We start from the raw sequence: 25360 nt of genomic DNA, 5'->3' as shown, positions 1-25360 counted from the left end.
TCAAACTATTTTCACTGGACAAGCTCAAGAAGCGGGCCTGTGTGAACCTCATGAGGTTCAACAAGGCCAAGTGCAGGGTCCTGCACCTGGGTCAGGGCAACCCCCGGTGTCAATACAGGCTGGGGGATGAAGGGGTGGAGAGCAGCCCTGCCGAGAAGGACTTGGGGGTACGGGTGGATGAAAAGCTGGACATGAGCTGGCAATGTGCGCTCGCAGCCCAGAAGACCAACTGTATCCTGGGCTGCAGCCAAAGCAGCGTGGCCAGCAGGTCGAGGGAGGGGATTCTGCCCCTCTACTCTGCTCTGGGGAGACCCCCCCTGGAGCACTGCGTCCAGCTCTGGGGTCCTCAGCATAAGAAAGACACGGACCTGTTGGAGCGGGTCCAGAGGAGGGACACAAAAATGATCAGTGGGATGAAACACCTCTCCTGTGAAGAAAGGCTGAGAGAGTTGGGGTTGTTCAGCCTGGAGAAGAGGCGGCTTCGGGGAGACCTTATTGCAGCCTGTCAGTACTTAAAGGGGGCTTATAAAAAAGATGGCGGCAAACTTTTTAGCAGGGCCTGTTGCGACAGGACAAGGGGGAATGGCTTTAAACTAAAGGGGGGTAGATTTAGACTAGATATAAGGAAGAAATTTTTTATGCTGAGGGTGGTGAAGCACTGGAAGAGGTTGCCCAGAGAGGTGGTGGATGCCCCATCCCTGGAAACGTTCCAGGTCAGGCTGGACGGGGCTCTGAGCAACCTGATCTAGTTGAAGATGTCCCTGCCCACGGCAGGGGGGTTGGACTAGATGACCTTTAGAGGTCCCTTCCAACCCAAACTATTCTATGATTCTATGTATTAAAAGATGTGCAAAATGATCAAGCTCCAACTTTTGGACAATTCCCTATGCAGCCCTGTTAAGCAAAACTTCCTATAGATTTCACACTGAAAGAATGGATTTTGAAAGCACAGGTAAAGCTTACAAATCAGATCAGAACTCCTCTTTTCAGGAGGTCCTCGTCAGTCAGAAAGGATATTATATTTGGAAATACTAAAATACGTCAAGGCACTGAGATTACTTATCTTGTAGGAGGATTTACGGACCTGAGAGTAATTTGGTGCAGGACTATGTGTGTACTTCTGCATGTAAAAACTATGTATGCAATGAAAATGTCGTAATACAGTAGCTAATTACCCAGTCTGCCAAAAATTAAACCCAGCTACGGCTAGCGACACACAGTCAGCATCAGATGGCAGTGACTGCTGAGCACATCCATCACTTTAGCCGGGTTCCCTGTCCGTGAGCTCCAGCAAACTGCAGTACTTCTCTCTGTTTTTATAGAATAAAGCCAGTAATGCTCTCCAGGGGTCTCAGGAGGTTTCATTCACCTATGTGAGAAAAATTCTTTTAGAATCTGTATCAAAGATGTACTAAAAACCCCAAGCAAAGGTTAAGTGACTGATTTTAATGCAAAAGTATGCAGATTATATTCTTTTACAAATGTTCATGTGGCATACCAAAAATTATCCAGGATTCGGAATGAAGTTTTTACTTTGTTAAGGGCACTAACACATGGTGTTCTAAGATAACGACAGAAATAGTTGTAGCCATATTGCTTATCCCAGAAATCCAAAACGCTTTTAGAGAGAATGCCAAATGCTGGGCATATTTCTCAGTTGTTGCAATGTCTTATGAAATATCGGATTGTCTCTCCGGGGGGACACGACCTGATCCAGCGAAGGGCTGAGCACCCTTTGTTGATATAATAGGCAGCCAGGTTTCTAGGGCTGAAAGCAGCCTAGAGTGGGAAGAAAAAGAGAGGCACTAAATTGTGCATGTCTTGCATTGCCGGTATCTGCTTAAAACCAAAAGTAAGATTTAAACTTGAACAAGAAGAGGGTAAGTTTTTCAGAATCTGAAAAATGTGTTCAATGAGGGGGAAAAAAGCATCTAAAATTTAAAGAGAGAAAAATGTAACTCTGGGCCGAATCCGGGTAGAGGCTGTATGTGGCACTATTATAGGCTCCCATATGTTTCCTAGAGGCACTGAAAGAGACAAGGAAATTTAGACACAGGGAAATGTAATTATTTGTGATTGAAACAAAATAGCAGTTTATGCGTATACTCTTCCTGTTGAATTAGCATTATTCCACTGAATTAAATTATTTTCATATGGTATTGTACTTTCAGAGGTAGCCATATGTTTTTTCACATTCTGTTTCACATGCTACTTTTTTTAGTCATCAGAACTTAATGACATAAAAATTGCTATCTGAGTTGACACAGTTATTCCCCCTTGATGATAGTCTTTAAGTAGAAGCATAACGTGACAGATGAGAGTGCTGAAGCTCAGTGTTTCACACAGACTTAAAAATAATTAAAAAAAAAAAAAATTATTCCTGAAAAACTTTGAAAACTATTCTACAGGGGAACAATTTTTCTACTCTGTAATTTATTTGCTTTTCTTTCTTCCTTCATTTTTCTACGCCTAGAAACGTGTGTATGAAAACAGGAATTTAGTTGTTCAGGAACTCATTTACTCCTGCTGTGCAGTCATCACAGGAAATCATAACCCTCTCTTTCGGTAGCAGATTAAGACTAGGTAGCAGCATAGATCAAATAAACAGTGGAAGATTAAACAGATCTGAGAGCCATACTGGATTTAGGGCCGGATTTAACTGGAAAAGCATGCAGACTTGTATTCGAGATCGGCAAAATCTTGTCGACTGATAGATAATTTTGGCTCAAAATGAGGAAAGTAGTGTGAAGCCTGAGCGGCGTAAAGGCAGGTCCAGTGCAACCAGGACGTAGGTACAGAGGTGACAGTAGGCAGAAGAAGTATTTCTGGAGATTCCTGTAGTCTTGATGCAGAGAAGTCATTCCAGCAAGATCTCTGTCACTCTGAATGGAGCCCTCACAGAAAGAGTTATTCCTGGAAAATTTCAACAGCATCTAAACCAGACGGGAGCGAGAGACTCCTTTCCATTTTGAGAGGCTAGCCTGAACCCCGCTGGAACTGAGGATTTGCATCCAGGCATCCGTATCCAGGATCCGCGCCACCAAACTTCCCAAGGCTTCACACGTGAAGTTTTGGGTTTAACTCATTTCAAATGTTTACTTAATGTTAGATTAATCTGTTTTGGGTATAAGCATTACATCAAGCCCCAAAGAATGATGAGAGTCAAGTTAATTCTCTGGGTAGAAAAGGTACAGAAAGTTTTCCATTTCAGAAAATTGCATATTTTCCTTCCTACTTCTTATTATTTGGATAATTTGCATGAAAATAATGTCTCTTTGCTTGTGAGTTTTTGCCCCCACTGCTTTATTAGTCACTCAGAACAGTCGTTCTTTGCGTATGTCATTTTTATTTGCTATTGAAATAATTTTAATGTCACAAAAAGGATCAAGATTTCAAGTGAGGAGTGAGCAATAGGAAAACTTGATCACCTAAGCAACAGAAGTCCTGTTTCATGCCTGTGTGTCTAATAATATCTAAGAAGGCAAAAAACCCTATCACCGAGGGAATGATACATTCTCTTTCTTCCCAAACAAAACGTTTTCTTACGCCTTACATGATGGGCAAAGCTGCTGTGCTCTGCGTTTTTCAAGCATGCCAGACGTTATTTGTTAAGCACCAATGTCAGGTTGATATAAAACCTTCCTGTTGTCACAAGGACGAGGGGTCTGGGGGGGCTTTGCAGCGCTCGGGACCTTTCCCCAGCGCCATCTTCCACCTTGGCGGCTCCTTGCGCCAGAGGACAGGCCGGGAGGCCGAGCGCTGGGGCGGCCGAGGCTTCCCTGGCCGCGGGGCCAAGGCTGAGGCCCCGCTCTGACCTCCTAGTGCCACCTTCCCAACCCCCTGGTGATCTCAAATGTGGACGAACAGGCCTACGGAGGCCACCTGGGATGGCGGCGTTCCGCTGCCTCCGCGACCGGCCCGAGAAACTCTAAAGCTCGACAACGGTCGATGAGAAACTTCTCGGAGGCACCTGCGGCCTCGTCCCGTCCCCGGGGGGACGGGCTCCGTGCCCAGCTCACGCCTCTCTGCCCTACGAGCGCGGTGCGGCCCAATCCTGAGGGAAACCCCCCCCGAAACCTCCCCCTGCCCCAGGAAAACCCCCAGGAAAGAGGCCACAAAGGGCCTTTCCCCCCCGCCCCGCCCCGCCCGAGGAGCGGCCCGCGGCCCGCCACCCCCTCCTCCCGGCCGGCAGGAGCCGCTGCGGGCGGCGGCGGCGCGCGGCGGGGGGGGGGGGGGGGGGGCGGCAGGCGGCGCGGCGATGGGCGAGGCGGAGGGCGGCTCGGCGGGCGCTGTGGAGAAGCCGCCGCTGCCCGCGGCCGGGCCGGGGGCCGCCGCGGCGGTCGCTGCCGCCGCCGCCGCCGCCGTTGCGGCCGCCGCGGCGGCAGCGGCCGCCGCCCCGGAGCCCGGCGTGCCGGCGGAGGAGGCGGTGGTGGTGTGGAGCCCTGAAGTGGAGGTTTGCCTCTTCCACGCCATGCTGGGCCACAAGCCCGTAGGTGAGAGCAGGCCGCGGACGAGCCGCGGCCTCGAGTAGCGCCGCTGGCCGGGGAGGAGAACCAGGCGCTGGGCCCGGAGCGGCGAGCTCCGGGCGGGGGGGCCCGCCGGGGGGGGCTAGCGGCCCGGCCGCGCTGCGGTGCTGCCCCTAGCGGCCTCCCGGGCCCGCTCCCGCCGCGGCAGCCGGCCGAGGGCCCCGGGGCTTCTCCCGAGCGTGGCGGGGCCTGTGGGGAAGGAGGCGCCGTGCCCTCCCGGCCTCCTCAGCCGCCCCTCCTGGGGGCACAGAGCCGGCCCCCCTTGCTCCCCTCTGCCTTCGCCTTTCCTGACTTGCTGCCTTATACTTTCCTTCGGTTGTTTTCCACGCAGCTTCTTTAAAAGCTCTGGCTGCGGCCACATGTTGGCGTTACCTGGTGGGGCACCCTCAGCCCCTCTCCGGAATAGCACCTGTAATGTAGGGTGAAATACCAGCCAGGCAGGGCTTCCCGGATTGCCGTGTGTCTCTCCCAAACTGTATGATTTCCCTGTAACGACAGGATGTTTTTTTTAATTGCGTGGCGTAAGTAAAACTGTCAGTAGTGTTAATCGCACTGAGTTCTTCCCCTAGGTGTGAATCGCCATTTCCACATGATTTGTATCCGAGATAAATTCAGTCAGAATATTGGACGGCAGATTTCTTCCAAAGTGATTTGGGACCATCTGAGCACCATGTATGATATGCAAGCTCTTGTGAGTATAGAGGGTTGGTGCAGCCATGTTCTTATTTCGTATGGTTCAGGAGTTTTGATAGGCCAAAATCACTGGGCCTGTCATAGCTTTCATGGTACGAAGAATTACGTGTCGTTCCAGTGGGTCGATGGCATTTTCCCTGTATAAAAGTACATCAGATGGGAGACAATAAAACCTGCAGTGGTTTGTGGTTGGGGTTTTTTTTTTCCCATACTGTGTTCTGACTTTAATAAACAAAGTTGCCTAAATGCTGATCTGGCAAACGTTTACTTAGGTACTTAAGGTCAAATAAGGAGGTTATAGTGCGTTTACCTAAGAATTTGCCATGTTTGGGTTCCTGAAATGATCTCAAATGACCACGTGTCACAGTCTCGGATATCTTGACCTTAGTAATCAGTTTGACATCAGGAGCCTCCTGATTCTCTAATGTCTGAAGTGTCTTGTTAAGAGTTATTTAGCTACTAATTGCATCTAAAATAGAAGTTGAGATTGCACTTCTAAATCCAAATTAAAGTTTTTACCAAAGTCATTCATAGGGATCTTTCTTTTCTTTCTAAGCATGAATCTGAGATTCTTCCGTTCCCTAATATAGAGAAGAATTTTGCTCTTCCTGATGAAATGATTCAAGAAGTGAGAGAAGGTAAGATGTGATAGCAGTCTCTTATTCTTGGTTAACCTAATCTCATTTCAGAACGGGTAGTTTAACAAAACTCCCCCCAAAAAAGAACGTAACATGTCAATCCAACGCCATACACAGGCTGGTGTGTGAGGTGTATCGGGAAAAGGAAGTGTTAAACAGATACAAGTTTATCTCATGAATTTTTAATCAGCTGACTGAAGGACACTGTCAGGGAGCACTGTTTGTGCTGTTCATATTGTCGTTATCAGCCTCTGTGTGATTGACCACTGTAGGAGACAGGCTAGCGGGAGAGATAGACCTTTGGTCAGATGCCACACAGTGCTTCTCATATTCTTAAATATAATGTAGGTGGGATGCTAATACAGCACAAACAGGATCTGTTGATACCATTTAGATTCAACTTCTCCTTCTGGGTATACACAAAAGATCCATGTGCTTCAATCAGTTTGCAGCGTGAAAGGCAAAATGTGCTTCTTTGCAAGGTGATTAGTAGTTTATTGTGGGTTTTTTGCACTTTGTTGAGACGGCTGTAATATTGCATCAGACCATAATTTCTGCTAAAACAGATGATCTACACACTTTCATGTGGTTCATTTTGTAGCAAGATAATTTTTTAAAGAGTAGGAGCTATAGAGCTGATGAAAATAATGTTTTCTGCATTTAATTTGTATGCAATAATATTTCTGTGATAAAATTTTCTGTACCGATGATGATATAAGGCAGCTAAATAGCAATTCAGCTAATGTTTAAAAACGTACACCAGGAATATACTTGCTGAATGGCTGCAGTTTCAGTAGCTGGCGAAACTTGCTTTTTGGGCGTGGACTTGTACCTTATGCTGGTATAGCCATCTCATTTTTAGGCTATTACTATTTTTAATATGGTTCATATGTCTTATTTTTAAAAGCATTACTGGTTTTTAATGTCCGATGGTAGATTTTTCATGAGTTTTTTTTCCTCTAGTTGCGTTAAAATTGATTGAAAACAAAATCAATATGAAACGTTTAGAGGCGTTTGTATAGATTCACGGTGGTTTCCTTGCGCTGTGAAATAATTTCTTTGTGTTTTTACCTTCTTGGGATTCAGCTACCTCGTTCATCCAAATCTCTCTCACTTGTGCTAAGCCTATCTGTATTGTCTAATCTAATAGAAATACGCAGCAGTTTGACAGAAATCTTAAGTTGAGCGGTGAGAGCTGAATTTTCAAAGTTTAGCTATATCTGTGTTACTTAGTACTGTTATCCAAGGTAGGAGCTAGGAGGCTCAGGCATCTGCCAGAGGAGTTCTTGGGATACTCTAAACTACAGTGGAATGCTTCTCAGTTACTAGGTACACTAAACTTTACACTAAAAATTCAGCATAAAATCATAATATAGCTAAGACCTTGCGATATGTTTTGCCTGTTTAGCATTTCACTTTCTTCGTGTTAATAATGTCAGTGGAACTTCTTGACATGAGACATCATCTTGTTCGGTGCTTTACCTTACGCTCGTAGTATGGCTGGACTGTTAGCTATGTTTCTGTATCACAGTGCTGAGGAACCGTTCTAAATAACAGCTGAATATTACACATTTGTTAACATTATGCACATATGCTGAGGCTGCTAATCCAGAAAAAATACATACGGCTCTTTAAAACCATCTAACCATTGCCTAACAATCCTTTCTGTAGGAAAAGTAATGATAGAAGAAGAAGTGAAAGAGGAAATAAAAGAAGAGATGGAAACGCATGCAGGTCCAGAAGAAGGTAAATTTGTAACTCTCTACTGTGTAATACGAGATTAAAAGACAACTGTAACTCTGAGAAATTAATGTTAAAATGTAAATCCCAAATATGGTGTACGTTGTGATTTGTATTCAGACTTAGCGTATGCTCATGCCAAGAACTAGAATAATTTAAGAATGCACAGAGTAAGCAGTTGCCAATATCTGATACTTCAAAAGATTTCTCCTTCGCTCCTAATTGATATGTGCAAAGTTGTATAGCTTTGGAGTGTTTTGGTTTTAATATGTACTTGACAAAACCCTGGGAGTCTGAAGTAATCTAAGGATCTCTGAAAGAAAGTTGAGTCCGGTTTTAGCCAACCTAAATACTCTGTGTTAGGATCTTTGTAGTTACGGGAAAAACAGGGCCTATAAATCAAAAAAGACTGTAAGATTGTATGCTTAAATCGGAAGGCGGGCAGAGTGGTTTTTTTATTTTATTTTATTTGCACTATCTTGCTGCTTTTAAATATAAGGCTTCTTTTCCTAACACTTTGCTGTAGAACAAAGTCAAATGTGAACAGTAGAGATCCTGCTATTTACCTTAACAGACCAAGCCAACTGTTAACTATATAATTTCATAATATTTATATCACAGAGTAAGTGGTGTTTTAAGATTGAGTGTAATAAAAGATCTAAAAATGTATTTTAAAAATATATTAAATTTCACATTTTGAGTGTTCAGTTTTAAAATCTATCGATAATACTGAATGTAATGACCGTTGCTGATTATAAATTTCATAGATTGGTCCTATGTTCTGTAAGTGTTCCTATTAAGTATTTTAAGTGCTGTTTAATTCCACTTAATGAATTTCATTTTTAGCCTGTCAAAATACACGCCTGTCTTTAAAGCAAATAATAAAAGCAAGATGTGCCTTTCTTACAGAAGATTTTTCCTTTAAAAGTGAAAGTAATACTTAAATGGTGGTTAAATATGCTGAGAATTGATTGGTTTGAAAAGTTTTATGTAATATAAAGAAATTTGATATCACTTCTTGTTTGCCTATGTGTATGACTCTGATCTGGAATCATTACTTTGATCCTATTTCAGTTTTTGCACCCTCTGGAAGTTTAGGAAAAGCAACTGAAAAGCCGAGCAGCAAAGAGAAAGAGAAAACTTCATCAGATTCTGGGTCCAAAGAAGGATCTGATAAGAGGAAGCGCAACAGAGTGACTGAAAAGGTCTTAAATGCAAACAGTAATCCTTCCAGTCCAAGTGCTGCAAAACGACGCAGAACATAAAGCAAGCTGTGAAAGAGAGAAGTAATAAACTCTGGAACATGAGGAGGGAACAGTAAAAACGAGTAGCAGGATAGTTGCTACGTAAACTTTTTGGGAAAGGCAAAGATATCTGAGCCAGGTATTTGAAGAATCTGCACATTGGCTTTATACATGCAAGACTTTGTCTGTCTTTCCTGATGTGTTTTCTAGTCAGCACCGAGTAGCTGAGCGATGGCTGCCTTCTCAGGGCGTTGGGGGAGCAAGCTGGCAGCGTTAAGAGTTTATGCGTATGTAACAATTCCGGTGGCTGCATTTCGGACAGGTAACGCACTCTGTGTCAGCATAGTTCATGAAACAAGCGCTCAGTGAAACACAGAGCCTCAGTTCGTGAGAAGCATAGGTTATTTCTATAAATTTGGGGTCGTTTTTTCTGCCTTTGCTTTGTTGCTGTCTTTGAATATTACAGACCCTCTGTGGGCAGTGTTGTTTGGCCATTTTACTTACTGCAAACGTAGCGTTTGTATCAAATGTCTGGATTCGTTGGTTCAGTAAAACTAAAATTCTTTTAAATACAGGTAACTACTGAGTTGAAGTATTCTTTCGCTCGATTTGCTGGAGGAACCTTTACTTCTTTCACCCTTAGTCATGTAACATTTCTCAATCTTTATAAGTTTATATACCATAAGTGAAGTGAAAATGGTAATGCCCCGTGAACAATAATTAATAAGTATCCTAAATAAAATAGCCAGTGATGTCACGTGGTTTTGTAAGGGATCAGCTGAGCTGTGCATGAACCTGGAGATGTTGCTTCATCCGTTTGTACTATAGTAGTATATAACAGTGGGTTTTGTACTTCATTATTTATTTTTTTTAAAGCAGTTTTAGTAGATGTTAATGGAATTGGTATTCCAAAATGTTAATTTTGTTCTACAACTTAAGATCATCTTACTGACATTGTAATGCTTATCTTTTATACGCTAGAATGTTGAGATTTGAGAGAAGTTACTATTTTTGTGTTGTGAAAAGATGGACCGCAATCAACAAACACGTTAAATGGTGAATGAAGTAGGCTGAAGTGTTACTGAATTTGTTTCACCATATTAACTATCAGTTAATGAAAAGAAGAATTACTTCTTAATCTATCAGTATTGCCTTCAAGGTGAGGAACTAGGAATCTACTAGTTTTTGCTTCTGTTCTAGGTGCGTAACCAAGGTCTCGTCTGCCTTATTTGCTTCATTTGTTTTATACCAAGAATAAATTTGACTTGTCTTTATTTTGCTAAATGGTAATTGTTGCGTAACTTGGTTAAAATTTGGTCCAACTTATTTTGAAAGTTGTTTAGATACCTTGTGTCTTTAGTGAAATTGGTCAAAAGTGCCTACCTGGTGGCTTGGTTTTTTTACTTCGTCTGGATCGTAGGAGCTACTACCCTGTTATTTCTCTCAGATATTTGATGAGAAATCCTGACCCGCTGAAGTCAATAGGCAGGTTGCTGTAAGTTTCCACACTAGAGGATTTTCTCTGTTCTAGCTAGCATAACGCAACTGTAAAGTACTGAGTTGAGAAGATGAAGGGTTTTGTTGCAGCCTTTTGGAAGCTCAACCTGTTCACCCTCTCATACGCACTGGTGAGCTCTAGAAGGTCAGAACTCTGCCAGGATGGTCACTATAACTGCTTTTGCAGCGTAGATGCAATCGCACTGGTTTAGGGTCTGAAATAGCGAGGCATAAACAAATTCCGAACCAGAAGGCGTGAAATGCCATGAGTTTAGTGCTGTGCTCCAAGTGACAAGCCTTGCAAAAGGTAACCTACCCGCCGGGGAGCTCCGTGGAGCTCTGGTTTGAGGGGGAGATGCTACTGGTGTCTTGGAGGTTTTCTGGGTGGGCAGAAATTGAACTTTTATAACCTTACGTGAGGAAGCTCCTGGTTTTAGTTTTGACATTTAAGAAAAGTACTCAGATTAATTTATTTGTTGCTACTCCCAAGTTGCAGAGGTTGTAATCGTATGTCACTTACAGATCTGTCATCTAAGTGCTGAAAGATGAATGCCTCTTAATTCTTAAGGAAACAACAGAACTTGAAGCGCTGTTTGCTTTGTCATGATCTACGTGGATCTTGGCCATAAAGTGCAGATTTTGTAACTTTCAAGTCTCGCGGCCTTGTGGGTAAATCCTGTTCATCCAAGGGGTTCTATTAAAAATCTTTTTGCTATACCAATGAAATGGGGGGTTTTTTTATAGCTTAAAGTAGAAATGCATCAGCATTAACATGTAGCGGTGCAGCCTCTCAACACCATCCTTGAAGCAGGGAGAGTCCCCTTGGGATTTCACGGTCAATCCAGCAGTAACGGATTTTTTTAGGAATGTGTCGGTTGCCGAGTTAGGCATTTGGCAAACGGAAATGCTTTGAACGACCCGAGTGCTGCAGCTCCCTCCTCCCTTCCCTTTCACCGAGTCCTGCCTGCTTGGGAAGGCCGTTCCTGCCTTCGCTTTCCTGGGAGGGGAGTCGGGCCTCCTCCCGCGGGAAGGAGCGAGACGGGCGAGCCTTGCCGAACCGAAGGACGGAGGAAAGCGGCCGTTGCTGCCGTATCCCGTTTCCGGGGTGGATGTGGAAGAGCAGAATTACGTTTCCTCCGCTTTCTCCCCTCGGGTGGACGCGCCGAAGGGAAGGATCCCGGGAGAACCGGCGGCGATCGCCTGGGCGGCCGGCTGCGGGAGCGACGGGGGAGCGGGAAGGGGGCGGGCGGCGTGGCAGGAAGGGGGCGGGGCGTGCCCGCCCTTCCTCCCCCCCCCCCCCCCCCCCCCACGTGCTCGGGCTTTGTGCTGGGCGGGCGGCCCCGCCGCCCCTTTCGCTTTCCCTTTGCCGTCCCCTCCCCGCCGCGCTCCCATGGCGGCCTGGCTCGGCTTCAGGGCGGAGGAGGACGAGGCGGAGGACGAAGCGTGCTTCTGGAGGTACGACTCCACCTGGGAAGAGGAGGAGGAGGAGGAGGAGGATGGCGGCGACCAAGAAGAAGGCGAGCCGGAGGGAGCGGAGGCGGCAGCCGGGGAGGAGCCGGAGGATGCGGGGGAGCAGCCGGTGCCGAGCTGGGCGCGGGGCTCCCGGCAGGCCCAGGTGGGTGCCGGGGGGGGCGCGGGGGTCCCCCGGGGCGGGAGCGGGGCACAGAGCAGACCCTCCGAGGCGGTTCGGGCTGAGGAAGCCCCTTCCCCTGCCTGCCCCGAGCTCCTCGGGCTCCACAACCGCCCCCGGCTCCCGCTCCGCGCCGAGGGGCGCTCGCCGCAGTCGTTCTGCGTTTGCAAAGGCAGCCGGTTGGGCATTTAGGAGCGAGGTCGGTGCGGTGAGAGTTGCCGTAGCCTTCGGGATCGTCTCGGGTACTTCGGCGCGTGCCACTGACGGGCACGCGTGGATCTTCCCAGGCCACCCGCTCCGCGCGCTGCCTTTGTACTTGGGCGCCTTCCCCCTGGTATCCTCATTTGCTGTCGGGAACTGGAGCAGCTCGACGTACTTACAGAGGGTCAAAGGGGTTTTTCGTCCTGGCGGCGGTCGCCAGCGTGTAATTTCGTCCTCGCCTAGAAGCCGGTCTTCAGAGAGGAGAGGTGACCTGAGGGCCCGTTCGGGAATCGGCTGGGGGGTGGCGCAGGCAGAGGTGTGCTGTGACTTTGTGACCCCTTAGGTTTTATTACGCTGCCGTGAGCTGGGTTTTAATATTTTTGTCCCCCACCATTCCCTGCGATCCGGCTACTTCATCCCATAAATACGAGGTCTGTCTTCTGTTCGGCACCCGCCTGTTCGCCACGTTCTGGTGGCCGCTGGATCTGACGTTATGACATTGATGTTCTTCAGCAGCTCCTGGCTTTTAAGTTTTTTTTTGTCGGTATCCTCGTCTTTGTGCGGTGGCCTTTTGTACTCTTTCGTGCCGCCAATAAAAAGCCATCACAAAACACCTGCTCACTTTCAAAAATGAGCTGTAACTTTTTATTTCTTCTAGACACGTTTGTTTTTCCTAGGGAGCGTATTATAAAGCAACTCTGAAAACAGAAAAGATCCGCTGATGTTTTAAAAACTGCAGGTATGTGTGCAGTTACAATGAATGAGGTAGTGCTGCAAAACGTGAACGCTTGTCTCCAGTGCCTTAAAATAACGTTGATTTGAAATTAAAGGAACTTGTTAGTCTTATCAGAGGTTCCTATCTTTAGCATCAATGTTTTTGAGTTTGACGTTGAGCGTCAGTAATTTCTTCTACAGCACGGTTTTGGCAAATGCAAAACTGCGTCCCTGTTTTTCAGTCTTTCCTGGGTCAGTCAAAACGCGGTACGGTCCTTCAGCTTAACTCCTCCCCTTTCGGGGAAAGGGAAACTAATCCTTCACTTGAGTTTCATTTCACCGACTCATCCATATTCTTAGAATATACATAGGCAGATAAAGCTTTCTAATTAATACACTTTTAAAGGAGTTTACTATTAAACTTCAAATCTTTCAATAAGCATTAAGATATTAAAATAACCCTTTTAAAAAAAAAGTAAAAGAAATTCTGTGCAACATAGTATTCCAAACACTCACGACTTCCTACAAAAATACACGCTCTGCACTTCGCAAACAAAACCAAGGCTGAAACACAGCGGATGGGCACGCCCGTGCGCGTCTGCACCTTCACGGAGTTCACTACGCCCGTGCGCGTCTGCACCTTCACGGAGTTCACTACGCCCGTGCGCGTCTGCGTCTTCACGGAGTTCACTACGCCCGTGCACGTCTGCGTCTTCACGGAGTTCACTACGCCCGTGCACGTCTGCGTCTTCACGGAGTTCACTACGCCCGTGCGCGTCTGCACCTTCACGGAGTTCACTACGCCCGTGCGCGTCTGCGTCTTCACGGAGTTCACTACGCCCGTGCGCGTCTGCACCTTCACGGAGTTCACTACGCCCGTGCGCGTCTGCACCTTCACGGAGTTCACTGCGGGGAATGTAGTTAGGCCTCAGCTGTGCAGGTAGGTCTGTGAAAGGTCACGGGCATTTTAGGCAGAATAGCTGTAATACTTAAAGGAGGAGGCAGGGATTTCCTTTGAAGTGTTCTGCATTGTTTGAGGGCACGCTGTCAATTTTCTTTTGTACGCGGCTGGAGTTCTGGTTTTGTTCACGAGTTTTAATGCCTCCAGAACGTTCAGATGATTCTTTTTGAATGTGTTTGTTCTTCAGATATTTTTTTTTTTTTTCTTAGAGCAACTGGATTGTGACAGCTGTAAAAGCAAGGACCATTTTTTCACTCCAGTGAGTGGACTTCTTGAACTTTGCCTTACCGGCCCCTGGAATATTGTTCTGCATCTTTGAAGAGGAGTTCTTCCGTCAGTGATGAATGTGTAGTCACCTCTGACAGTGCCTGAAAAATTTTTAAGGGCAGTGAGAATGTACAAAAAGAAACAGTAAATCTTCTGCTATCCGTTTATGCCTTTACAACCTGCCAAAGGCACGAATCGGTTTGCAAAACTAGTTCAGTTCTGTTTATATTACACTAATACTCATTCTTCTCCCCTCAGCCTAGATGGTTTACTTTATGTCTGAAGTTTTTATTCAATACTGAGGTTAGAGGTTTTTATTATTATTTTCACTACGCACTTTCAAAACCAACTTAAAATTCTACTTTTATCTTTGCATTTCACTTGTGTCTCTGCAAATACCCCATATTTGCGGTTTGAAATTCCTGCAGGGGTGTCTTTTCAGCTCTTTTGCATTTTGGCGCTTTTAGCTTCTAAGAGCGAGCATTGAAAATTTGGGGGTTTGTGCTCATTTTAAAAAGGTTACCTCTGCTGTAATGCGTGGGGGTTCATGTTCCGCTGCTCGGAGCCGTGTTTTAATAACAAGCCCTGTAGTTCTGCCTTCTCCTAACTCTTCATCAACAAAAGGTTTCGATCACTCTTCTGGGATTCTGTCGTCTTTCTCATTCCTGTGTCTTGTTCACAATCCGCTTGGTCTTTCATCCCTTTGGGTTGCAGCTGGTTTCTGGTTTTCAGCCAAATATTGTTCGTGTTACCCTCTCCTGGCTTTGTTCTCTGCTTTCCTCACGCTCTTTGCACCGCGATGCATGTTCTGACTGATGCGTTGCAGGTTTGGAGGGAGAGACCCACTTAAGATTGCCTATCAGTGTCGTGAGAAATAAGGGGGGTTGATTTATGTGTGCGAGTTTCAGTCTTGCGCTCTAGTTTGTCTTTCTAACCTGGAAAGAAAGGGAAGGTTATGTTTCTGTGTGGCTTAAATAGAAGTTTATAGAGACCCAGGAAAAACACCTGCTTGGAGGGAGGGCTGAGTGTTGCTCTCTTTGCTTCCCCGTCTTGCTCTCTTTAACGCTGCTCCCCAGAATGCCTCTCTCCTGGATCTACCTTCTCCCTAGACAAGCCCCGCAGCACCTTGCACCATTGCGTTGCATCTGTCTCTCTATCTACGCTTACTCTTCAGCAAACCAGTTCTTCTTCAAAATTGGAGCCAGTCTACTGTTAGCCTGTCCCACCTGGCTGCGTTAAAGGATGTTATTTTAGAGCCTTAACTGTAAAGAATATCTGGAAATTGATTCTTCTGTAACTGGGAAGAAAATTTTCATTAATTCCACGTGTATCAGAATTTCTTCCTTGGAGTTCAAAAGTTATAGTCAAAAGCATGGATGAATTTCAAAGTGCTAAACCCCAGTCTCTGCTTACATCTTGAACTGGATAATACTGATCTATTCTGGCTGAACGTACCTCTTAGTCTTGTGTTCGCAGCCACTTATTTTTTTTTTTCCAAATGTTAGCTGTGCAGCAAAGCTTTTTGTAGTTGCGTGCATTTCTGCAGTCTGGGTAGATTCTGGGGCTGGACACCAGCGCTTGGATTTTCTAATCCCGTATGGGCCGTGCGGCTGTGGGAAGTTCTGCCACCTATTTTGGTCTATGTTGTCATGTATAAAATAGAAATGTGTTGCAATCTAGACAGGCATTATTTTAGGTCATCACAAGTTACTACATTTAAAAAGCAACTTGAGCTTTATTTAATTCCTGTCACCAAAGTATGGGGGAATCATGGTGTGTAAATAGATATTTAAAATGTAATTTTAAAAACTTCTGCATTGTTGACCTCCCACTGTGGATAAAGCTTTGATCTCCCAAATGCTGTGCATGCTTCATAAATTTTAACTATTAACAATCAACAGGGCTGCTGAATGGATAACTTAATTACAATGAGGTGTTAAAAAAATCTAATCCAGTTCCTGCCTTAATAATTAATGAACCAGTGATCCGTGTTCACTAGACAGTGGTTTTGTTTTTTATTTTTCTCTGGGCAAATGAAGTTAGGAAGTATCAAATGAAGTTAAAAAATAACTTGGGAGAGGATTTGCTGCTTCTTTCTTCTAAGTTTCTTAAAATGCTTATTTTGCAAGAGTCTGCACATCTTATCCCTCTTTCACAAAGACCCTGCTCTTGCTGTGAGCTGGCGTTGAAGGCTCTAACTGCACCGTGCATCACGTTGGGTGGGTCCTCTTGTTCATGAGCAGTTTTGTTCATTTTGGTGGTTCTGCCTTGACAGAACACTTTTTTAAGTGCTTTCGTGGTTTGGGACAAGATGGTTCAGCACTCAGCAAGATTAAGGACTATACTTTCAGGGGTCATTTCTGTAGTTGGTCACTAGAGGAGAGTGATCGGACCTGTAATCCTGTCTGTGTTGCTTGTGAAGTGTAACAAAATCTCTTATCATTGAAGTAATCCACTGTAAAAAAAAAAATATATGTAATTCAGTTAAAATGCATTTCCATGAAGTTCAGAGGAAGAAATGAAGCTGCTGTTTGTGATTTCTGTCTAAATGCTACATTTGGAATTAATCTAGCACATCTGTGTAGCGAGGAGAACCTGATACCTAATTGTCAGGTGGACGTGGCACCTCAGGTTTTTCTCTATAGCAATTTGAATTACGAATAAAATCAAGTGAATTCAGCTGTAACTAGGTAAACCTGTCACTGGGCAACTAATAAAGATCATGTGAGTCACTGCTGTGGGTATTCTCATCTCGTATATATTTTTTTATTTTATTAGTGAAGTTTGGTTTCTGAAATGATTCCAACTAAATGCCTTTTATTTGTAGGAGCCAAGATCAAATTGGTCACCGCTGTCTCGGAGGGGTTTTCAGGTAGGCTTGATGTAAAGTTTGGTTACTTGGAGAGATGAGCAATAATGAAGATGATGATTGGAACAGAAGTCCAATAAAATAAGTATCTAATGTGACCATGTGGCTCTATTATTGTCCACTGTCTAGATCAGCATGATGCTAAGTCAGCAAGGCTGCTCTTGAGCATAAAGCAAAGATGAAGAAAACATTATTTCAATAATGTCTACAGGGAATGAGAATCCTGAATTTAAGGGATATTTCCGCATCTTGAATTCTACAATTTTGAAGTCTGATCTCTGTCTTGACTAGGGTATATAGTGACTCAGAGAGACAGACAGAGAGGGCTTAGTTTGTCTTGTTTTAAAACCTTTGAGTTAAGAAGAAAATGACATGTTACTATTGGGGATTTCCAGCTAGTTCTGACCATTTCTGTAGGAAAACCCAACTGGGATAAAAGGTGAGCATAAAACATGAAGACCTTGATTAATAAGACTAGAAAAAGAAACGTTTTGGTTGAAGGAGATGGTGTGAACTTCCCTTAGTCTAAAGTTGTCTTCAGGAATGCAGAGAAACGACTGCAGTAACAAACTGGCTGGTTTTGGGGGTGCTGGGGGTGCAGGGCACAGGAGAGCGATCGGCAGGGGAACATTCAGTCAGTGGATTTTTTTTTTTTTTTTCTTCTTTTCCTCCCAGAAGACAACTTTATTCTGGATCTCTGACCTGTCTCTCTTATCTAGTTCTCAGGCAGGCGCAACTGGAATGCAGCAAAAGACTTGCAGAGATACAGACATCATTACCCGGTATGGACTAAATGATGATGCACATACTCTTGTGGCTCTTGCTCATCGTGTGCTAAATTTAGGAACACTTTATAAATTTTGAGGGCACCCTTTTGTCTTTACGTTGACAGGCTCAGAACCTTTAAAGGATTTATTTGTGAGGGGGAAGGGATGATGCGTAAGTGGGTGCATCAGAAACAAGCTGTTACTTACCAAAACACATTTCAAAGATTTAGCTTGAAATGTTTAGGAAACGTGAGGGAAAGCAAGAGAAGTGTTGAAGTGAATACTGCTTTTTAAAAGATTGCTGGTTGTTGATTTCTTGTTGTCATCTCCAGGATTTGATAGAATCAGAAAATGAGGAGGAAGAAGAGATGTGGAACTTGAGCTTTTATAAAAATGAGATTTGTTTTTTGCCCCAGGGTGAGTACCTTGTGTGGTGACTGTTTGATGCAACTCTGCTGCAGCTGGTTGAATTGGTGAAAGAGTAGCTTGATCCATTGTGGGATGATTACTAAGCCAAACAAAACCCACCACCAAAACAAAAAAAAACCCCACACCACACCAAGAATTTCCATTTTAAAATGTCCTTGTTCCTGTTGTATGTTCCTTAATTTTCTGTTTGGTGGTAGAAAACTAAAATTTTGTTCTGGCTTACCAGAATGGTTGACTGGTTAGAGAAGCTAATGCCTGTATGCGAACACCTGGCGCTGGGTGATGAGCCAGCCTGGGTGACTGGCTAACTTTAATTTTTATTTGGTGTCATTTCTTCTTGCCTGACTTTTCTTTTCAGGTTTGTGTATTGAAACTCTGCTTGAATCTTGGTGGGACAACTATGAAGTTCTGGAAGAAAACCATTCTTACATACAGTGGTAAACTGCCTGCATGAATATAGTGCCTCTCTTTAGTTGTGCCTCTTAAGAGTCAGTTGTGTCTGTGTTCCTGAATTCAGCTTCCCAAAAGGCCCAGAATTACTCCTGAGTGAAACCTGTGTCCACTTTATTTTATTGAGTTACATTCTTCTGGAAAGAAGTGCAGCTGTGGCAATAGATCTCAGTCATGCTTGGTCTTACGGCATACTGCAGAACGAAGTGTTAGGGCAATGAGAGAGATCCAGATAAGCAACGTATGTTGTTATCATTGGTGTAGACAATGCTTTTATGGGAGGGATTTATTTGTCATATAGTAAACTACTTCTATGTCCATAAGGATGTGAGGTTTTCAAGAGATGCCTGCGATATCACAATTTTTGGAATCTTTTTTAGTTTTAACAAAATGGGTACCCTGGGTTGGATGTCATCTTTGCTCATCTGGGCTGAAAATTTCTTTCCCTTCAGGCTATTCCCTTTACGTGAACATGGGATGAACTGGCGTGCCAAGCCACTCACGTGTCAAGAAATCCAGGTATTGAAAGCTTTTGTCTTTTTGGGGAGGTTTGTTTTTGTTTGGGGGGTTTTTTTGAGATCTGAAGGATGTTAGGATTTCCCCTAAATGCCTTATATGTGAAGTCTAGTTTGTTTGGTTTGGTTTTTTTTTACATGCTTGCTTGGGGCCCTAGTATGAACGGAGCTTACTCAAGCATTGTTAAGCATTTGTCTGTCTTGTGTCTGCCAGTAGCTACACCAGCAAATGAAATGCTTAGTGATATAATCAAGCCTTGTTTATAATTCAGGTGCCAGTTAAACTGGTGCAGGTAATTAGGGAGTTGCACCTTGTATTCATTGGTCTGTCTTGTTTTCAGGCCTTTAAGAGGTCCGAGGAAGTTATGCAAAGGTTTACACGTGCTTATCAGCTCATGCTGAGATTTTATGGAATCAGTCTGATCAATGAGAAAACTGGAGAACTTAAGAGAGCAGAGAATTGGGCTGAACGATTTCAAAACTTGAACCGGTGAGTCTCTGTTTATACTGCTGGTCATTTACTACAGCCAGGCACTTCTTTGAGAAGGAAAAAAAGTCAAGAAAATCCTCAGCCCTTGAGGAATGGAGGCTTTTGTTGATAAAAAAGTTAGCTAGCTGAAGTATTTTTAACTTGGCTCAGCCTCTGACCGTAGGTCATCACGCTCTGTCACTTATTAAAGTGACAAGTATAACAAGTAAACCAGCTGAGATTGGTTTCCTTTTGTATCCGGTGCAGCTGTTAACAGCAGGCATTCGTGTCGGTCTCCTGAAGTACGAAATACAGACTTGGAGATGTTAATATTGCTCTAGCAGAGCTTGTGTTTAAAACCACGTCTGAAGCAGGAATCACTGAAACGTTTTCGCAGGTAGACAAATTGCCTTTGTAGTATTCTGTTAAACTACAACACAGGAGTGTTTCCGTGTGCTCCCCTGATTGTTTATAAAGCTGCCTTACCGTGTGCGAAGTGCTTTGAATCCTCGGTTGAAAAGTGCGCTGCAAATTGGTGGTAATGTTTTTGTGTTATTGCAGGTCTTATCATAGAGATAGTAATGACCCTTCGTATTCTAGTACCGCTAATGATATTAACAAGGGCTCCGAAAGGACTGGGCATACTCCCAAAAGAAAAATCAACTTGAAAATCGTCAAGTATAATTAAAAAAAAAAAAAATTAAAAAAAAAGCTGTGTCTAGCTTAAGTCCCTAAGTCATGAATTTCTGGCAGCACCCTTACATGCCTGTATTATTATACTTTTCTACAGGCTTACCCTGCAGGGTCGCTCTCAGGGACAGGATACTGGCCTGCATGGACCTGTGTGTCTGACCCAATATGGTGGCTGTTATCTACCGGTGGGTGATGCAGAAAGCCAGAACCTTTCCAAGCAGTTGAGATGACTGATTAATCCAAGTGGTCCAAGAAGGGCTAGGAAGGTGCTGCTAAAGGCAGATGGCAGCGGTAGGTTCTTGAAAAGTAAGCCCGCCTGCATTGTCACATAGTCTTTAATAGACCACAGTCAATAATGCGCAAAACATTTTGCAGGTACTGTGGGGGTTCGTTGTAACTCCAAGCTTGTAAGACGCACTTAACAACTTTGCTTATCTGTGTTTTTTCAGGTTTAGCCACAACAATTTGCGGATTACGCGCATCCTGAAGTGCCTGGGGGAGATGGGATACGAACACTATCAAGTGCACTTGGTAAAGTTTTTCCTAACAGAAACTCTTGTTAAGGAGACGTTACCAAATGTCAAGAGAAGTGCCTTGGATTACTTCCTGTTCACCATCAGGAGCAAAGAGGAGAGAAGAGAACTAGTCCACTATGCTTGGCAACACTTCAGACCTCGAGGCAGCTTTGTATGGGGACCACGCGACAAGCTCTTGAGGTACAGACCGTGCTCTACCAAGTCACAGCTGCACCAAAAGACTGAAGATGAACAAGAAACTCCTGGTAAAAAGTGTGATGATTCTGTGGAAGAGGATGAGAACCAGTCTCTAGAGATAGAACAGAAAGCTGGAGATGCTGCAGACTTGCAGCCTAAAGTGAGTGATGAAGATGTAAAAGAGAAGTTAAGTGAATGCATTTCGAAGGGAGGGGATGGTGAAGAGGAGAAAGACGCTTCATTTACCCAGCAGGAGGAGAAGGATTTAAACAGTGAGACTGAAGAAGTGCAGGGTGCGGCAGAGAATGATTGCACAAAGGAGAGCAAGAAGAGAAAACTGGATGCAAACATGGCAGACGCTAAAAAGAGTGGACCGTTGAAAAGCCCTACTGATATTGAAAATATTTCCCGTAATCTGGGAGAATGTGCAATTGATGCAGAAATCCCCTCCTCAGCTCCGCTCTTAGAAGCAGAAGAGGACCAGGAAACACTGAAAGAAAACAATGCAAGCACCAAAGACTCAACAGTGCCAGAGACCACTGATGCAGCTGTAAAACGGAGGAAAGTTGATAAAAGAACATCAAGAAGCAAAACATGCAACCTGGCCATAAACCTGAACATGGGGCTCTCTGCCTCTAGTGCCAAGTTAAATCCATCTGTTGCAAACACTGAGGCTGAAAAAGAAAATGTCAGTGAGAAAAGTGCAACTTTGGAAACGACAAGCGAGAAGGGTGGTGGTGATGCAAATGGTGGGGCTGTGAGACCCCCAGTTGGTTCCACGCTCCCCAAGACTGGCTGGACTTCTCCAATAAGTGATGGCTTGGAGTTGAGTGGAGATCAAGTGACAGCAAGGAGCGATCAGCACCACTGCACCAGCACACTCCTGGGAGGCAAAAGTGAGGTAGATGGGGTAGAACAGCATAAAAAGGCAGAAAATGCAAGTGAAGAAGGGCAAGCAGAAGTCACAGGCAAGAAACAAGTTCCAGAGAGCCTTGAGCAGAGCATGGCATCCACTTGTCCTGAAGAAGACAGTGCTGAGGTTGCAACGCAAGAACCTGAAAGCTCTGAGCGTGCAGCAGAACCTTGATGAAGAGCACGTAGCAGCAGAGTGAGACCAGCACGGCAAGCATTCGAGCACGCGGAGATGACGCTGCCCTAACTGCTAGGAGCCAGCTTTAGTGATTTGGATAGCAGAAGTACACGGAAGAATAAACTTCCTTTGGACTGATCCAGGGTAGCCCCTGTCTGACTTTCACCCTTCCAGACTTTTTTTAATCATCTGTAGTAACTTCACTGAGATCCAGCCCTTGGTTACCCTAAAGAGGAAAACTCTAATTTAGTCATCTTCATGGACAGGCTGTGTCCTGTTCCTGTTTTTTATCTGATGTTCAGGATTATCTTGGAGTAACAGGGGTTTTTGCACTTTGCTTTGGTTCTGGTATGTCCCTTCTTAAAGAGAAGAGGAAAACTAACCTGTTTCCTTGTTTGAACTAGTCAAGTATTTATTAAATACATGATTTTTAATGTAAGACAGCATGACCCAATTTGCCAGGCCTTTCTATTACCATGTAACTTCTATTTGTTGTTTTGAAAGGCTGTACCTTCCCAGGAGATTTATTCCTGACAAAGATGCTGTGTGTCTGGTTTCTAGGGCATAAATCATTATTTTTGTGGCATTTGCCTGGAAGAGATGAGTATATGCGTTTCAAATCATGTAAGGGTGTAGTTCCCTCTCCTCCTATAAAGAAAGTAGGTTTGACTTGAGGCTGGGATAAAATGCATAGTCAAAACGTATCTCTGACCAATATTAACCTTTGTGTACGGATACTGTTCTCTAGGGTGCAAAGTGCTGATTAATTTGCTCCATTTATGCCCCACAGAAGTTGCTTTGGAGTGCTTGTTAGAATTGAGAATATGAATTGTCTACTGGTTTCTAAGAGAAAAATGATCAGACTTTGCGTAAAGCTGTCTAGAGCTCTTCTTCCCCAGGTTTTTCCACCACTCCCAGACCCTCGATAGTCTTCCACAGATACTTATGTCCGCTACTGGTTCAAAGGCCTTCCTTCCTCAATTGCCAAAATAGAACAAATGTTTGTCATTGCATCTTTTCAGACTCTGCCGTTAATTTGCAGTTGCCCGTGGGGCTGTCTTTTCTGCAGGCCCATTGCATGAAGTTAGATGTGTCAAATTTAACCCACTTCCTAGTTAGGGCAGGATTGTTTTACCATTAACGATCAGCATGTCAGACAGCGAGGGCATGTTGGAGTGCAACATGTCTGGAAACCGCTGGGCTTTGTAGGGCAGTTAATTGAAACTTTAATTGGAGGGGGTACGCTTGTCTGGTTCATTTATTTACAGCCCTCGAGAATTTACTTTCAGACCTTGCCAGCTCTTTGCCTGCCTTAATGTTGCTGACCTCCCTGTTAGCTATTTTTGCCTGAGTTACACAGTATTCAAGCAAGTCTGAAGGAGCATTAAACAATTTAGCACTTTCGCTCCTAGAGATTTACAACAGAGGACCTGTTTCATGAAGCGGAGGAAACGGTTTCCAACAGCCAGAAGGTCTGGACTTGCTGTTTGCTCAGATTGTTTGTTTTAGTTTTGGGGTTTTTAGGTGCTGTTTGTTTTGTGTGGGAAATGACTAGAGGCTTGCCTGCCTTGCCAGAGAGCAGATGCAGTAGCCTGTGCAATGTTAATGTTTTTCCTCTCTCTGCTACAGTTCTTAAGAAGCTTCATCTTTCAAGGAATTTGATCAGTGACTTGCCTTCCCAGATCGGAGGTCCTGATCCAGCATGCCACATACACGCGTGTGGGAATAAAAGTCTGCAAGCTTAACATCTAATGTTCATGGTCACACATGTGCTGGAAAAAGGCTCTAATGTTTTTAAAATACTTCTTTTTTTTTTTCTTTCTTATGAACAAACAGAGTTAAATAGCCAATAAGAATACACTTAACTACAGATATAAATACTTGACCATGTTGAGTGAAAATTCTTTCATAAAAGATTCGTAAGACATTGTTCATCATGGCTTTTGTACAGATTTATAGTAATTTTCTTATTTAATGAGCTCAGTTGGGGCATAGATCATATATTGTTATGGTGATGTGTGGTTTGTTTTTGTGTTTAATGGGATTTCACTGTGAGCCCTAGACTGGAGTGCTCAAACCAAACCGTTCCCTGTCATCAGGTTTAGAGTTTTGGCTATAGGTGTTTGCAGTGAGTTCACAGGATGTTTTCCAGCACTCAGAGCTGTATCACAGTGTCTGTTAAATTAATGTCGCCTATTAAAGCATGACTTTAATGCATACCAGTTTCCACTTACGTTTTTTTCATCTTTGAGGGCAGGACGTGACCATGTGTCTGCCCCCCCCCCCCGTAGCCAGCTGCTGTTGCTTGGGCACCCCCAACGAGTGGGTGCATGGGGCTGTCCGGCGTCCCCACGCAGAGGTCTGGTGGGCTCACCCTGAGATAAACCTGCTGCTTGTTCCATGTGGAGATGATGCTCAGTCCTCCTCCACCGCTGTAAAACGTGGCCAGTGAAAGTTTGGGGGGGAAAAGACACCCCCCCACACACGCTTCTTGTTTAATGGTGTGCTTTGAAATGTTTCAGTGTGCCCTGTCTTGGGAGGATGGCAGCACAGAGCCAGGTGTGTGTTGTGATGCCCTGTAGAGCAAACAAGGACTTTGCTTTTGAGCAGCTCCTGGGGCTAGCAGGCAGGAGGGCAGCTGCCCAGCCTGCATATGGGGGCTTTAGTCGAGTGGGCCTTTTCCTCCAAGACACGAGCACAGGGGTGTCTGTGGTAATGACCTCTGTAAGTCGCTGCGTCCCTTCAGCTGTGCTCCCTCTGCCTGGGGACATGGGAGGAGAGGAGGACCGGTCCTCCTCTTGTTCTGTGTGGTGGGCTTGAAGGTGAATACTCCCAGGGCTCTTCCCTTGCTGGTCATAAGCAGGCTCCCCTTGGAGCAGCCCTCCCATCCTTGGCTTGCTATGAGCAACGTGTGGCCGAGGAATTTGGATCTGCTTTGCCTTCTCCCTCGCCATCAGCTGGCCTCAGTGCGAAGGAGGAAGTACAAGCTCTGTGCGAAGCAGTTCGTGCGACTGCGCTGCTCTCCCTCTCTGGGGTTTGTGGTGTCTAATAAAGCATTCAATTTACTTTGAAGCCATCCAAAGACATACAGACACGCGCTCCCTTTCTGTCCCCAGGTGCCTGTTCCACAAAATCTTGTAGGAACTTATAAATCTTTGAGTCCTTTATCCCTCTGTCAAGGTTGGTGGAATATTGGCTGCTGGGGAGCGGGACAGGCACGCACTGTGCTCATATAAACCTCCTGGCGTAAGGAT

General features: G+C 44.7%; 2 protein-coding genes across 2 annotated transcripts; both read left to right on the top strand.

The window, feature by feature from the left end:
• Window positions 1–4258: 4258 nt before the first annotated feature.
• Window positions 4259–10115, top strand: MRGBP (MRG domain binding protein). The gene is made up of 5 exons (XM_076351656.1): window positions 4259–4493; window positions 5096–5217; window positions 5776–5857; window positions 7529–7603; window positions 8672–10115. The coding sequence occupies exons 1-5, from the start codon at window positions 4259–4261 to the stop codon at window positions 8860–8862; spliced, it is 705 nt and encodes a 234-aa protein (XP_076207771.1). The 3' UTR covers window positions 8863–10115.
• Window positions 10116–11669: 1554 nt separating this feature from the next.
• Window positions 11670–24323, top strand: OGFR (opioid growth factor receptor). Its single transcript, XM_076351618.1, is given in 9 exon segments — window positions 11670–11953; window positions 16939–16983; window positions 17700–17762; window positions 18080–18164; window positions 18535–18613; window positions 19079–19145; window positions 19483–19631; window positions 20753–22100; window positions 22102–24323. Coding segments are annotated over 9 exon segments (2088 nt in total). The 5' UTR covers window positions 11670–11728; the 3' UTR covers window positions 22129–24323.
• The last annotated feature ends 1037 nt before the right edge of the window (window positions 24324–25360 follow it).

The sequence above is a fragment of the Aptenodytes patagonicus genome, chromosome 14, assembly GCF_965638725.1.
Source record: "Aptenodytes patagonicus chromosome 14, bAptPat1.pri.cur, whole genome shotgun sequence".
Taxonomy (NCBI): Eukaryota; Metazoa; Chordata; class Aves; order Sphenisciformes; family Spheniscidae; genus Aptenodytes; species Aptenodytes patagonicus.
Note: the sequence above shows the minus strand (reverse complement) of the source record. Positions and strands in the feature narration are given on the sequence as shown.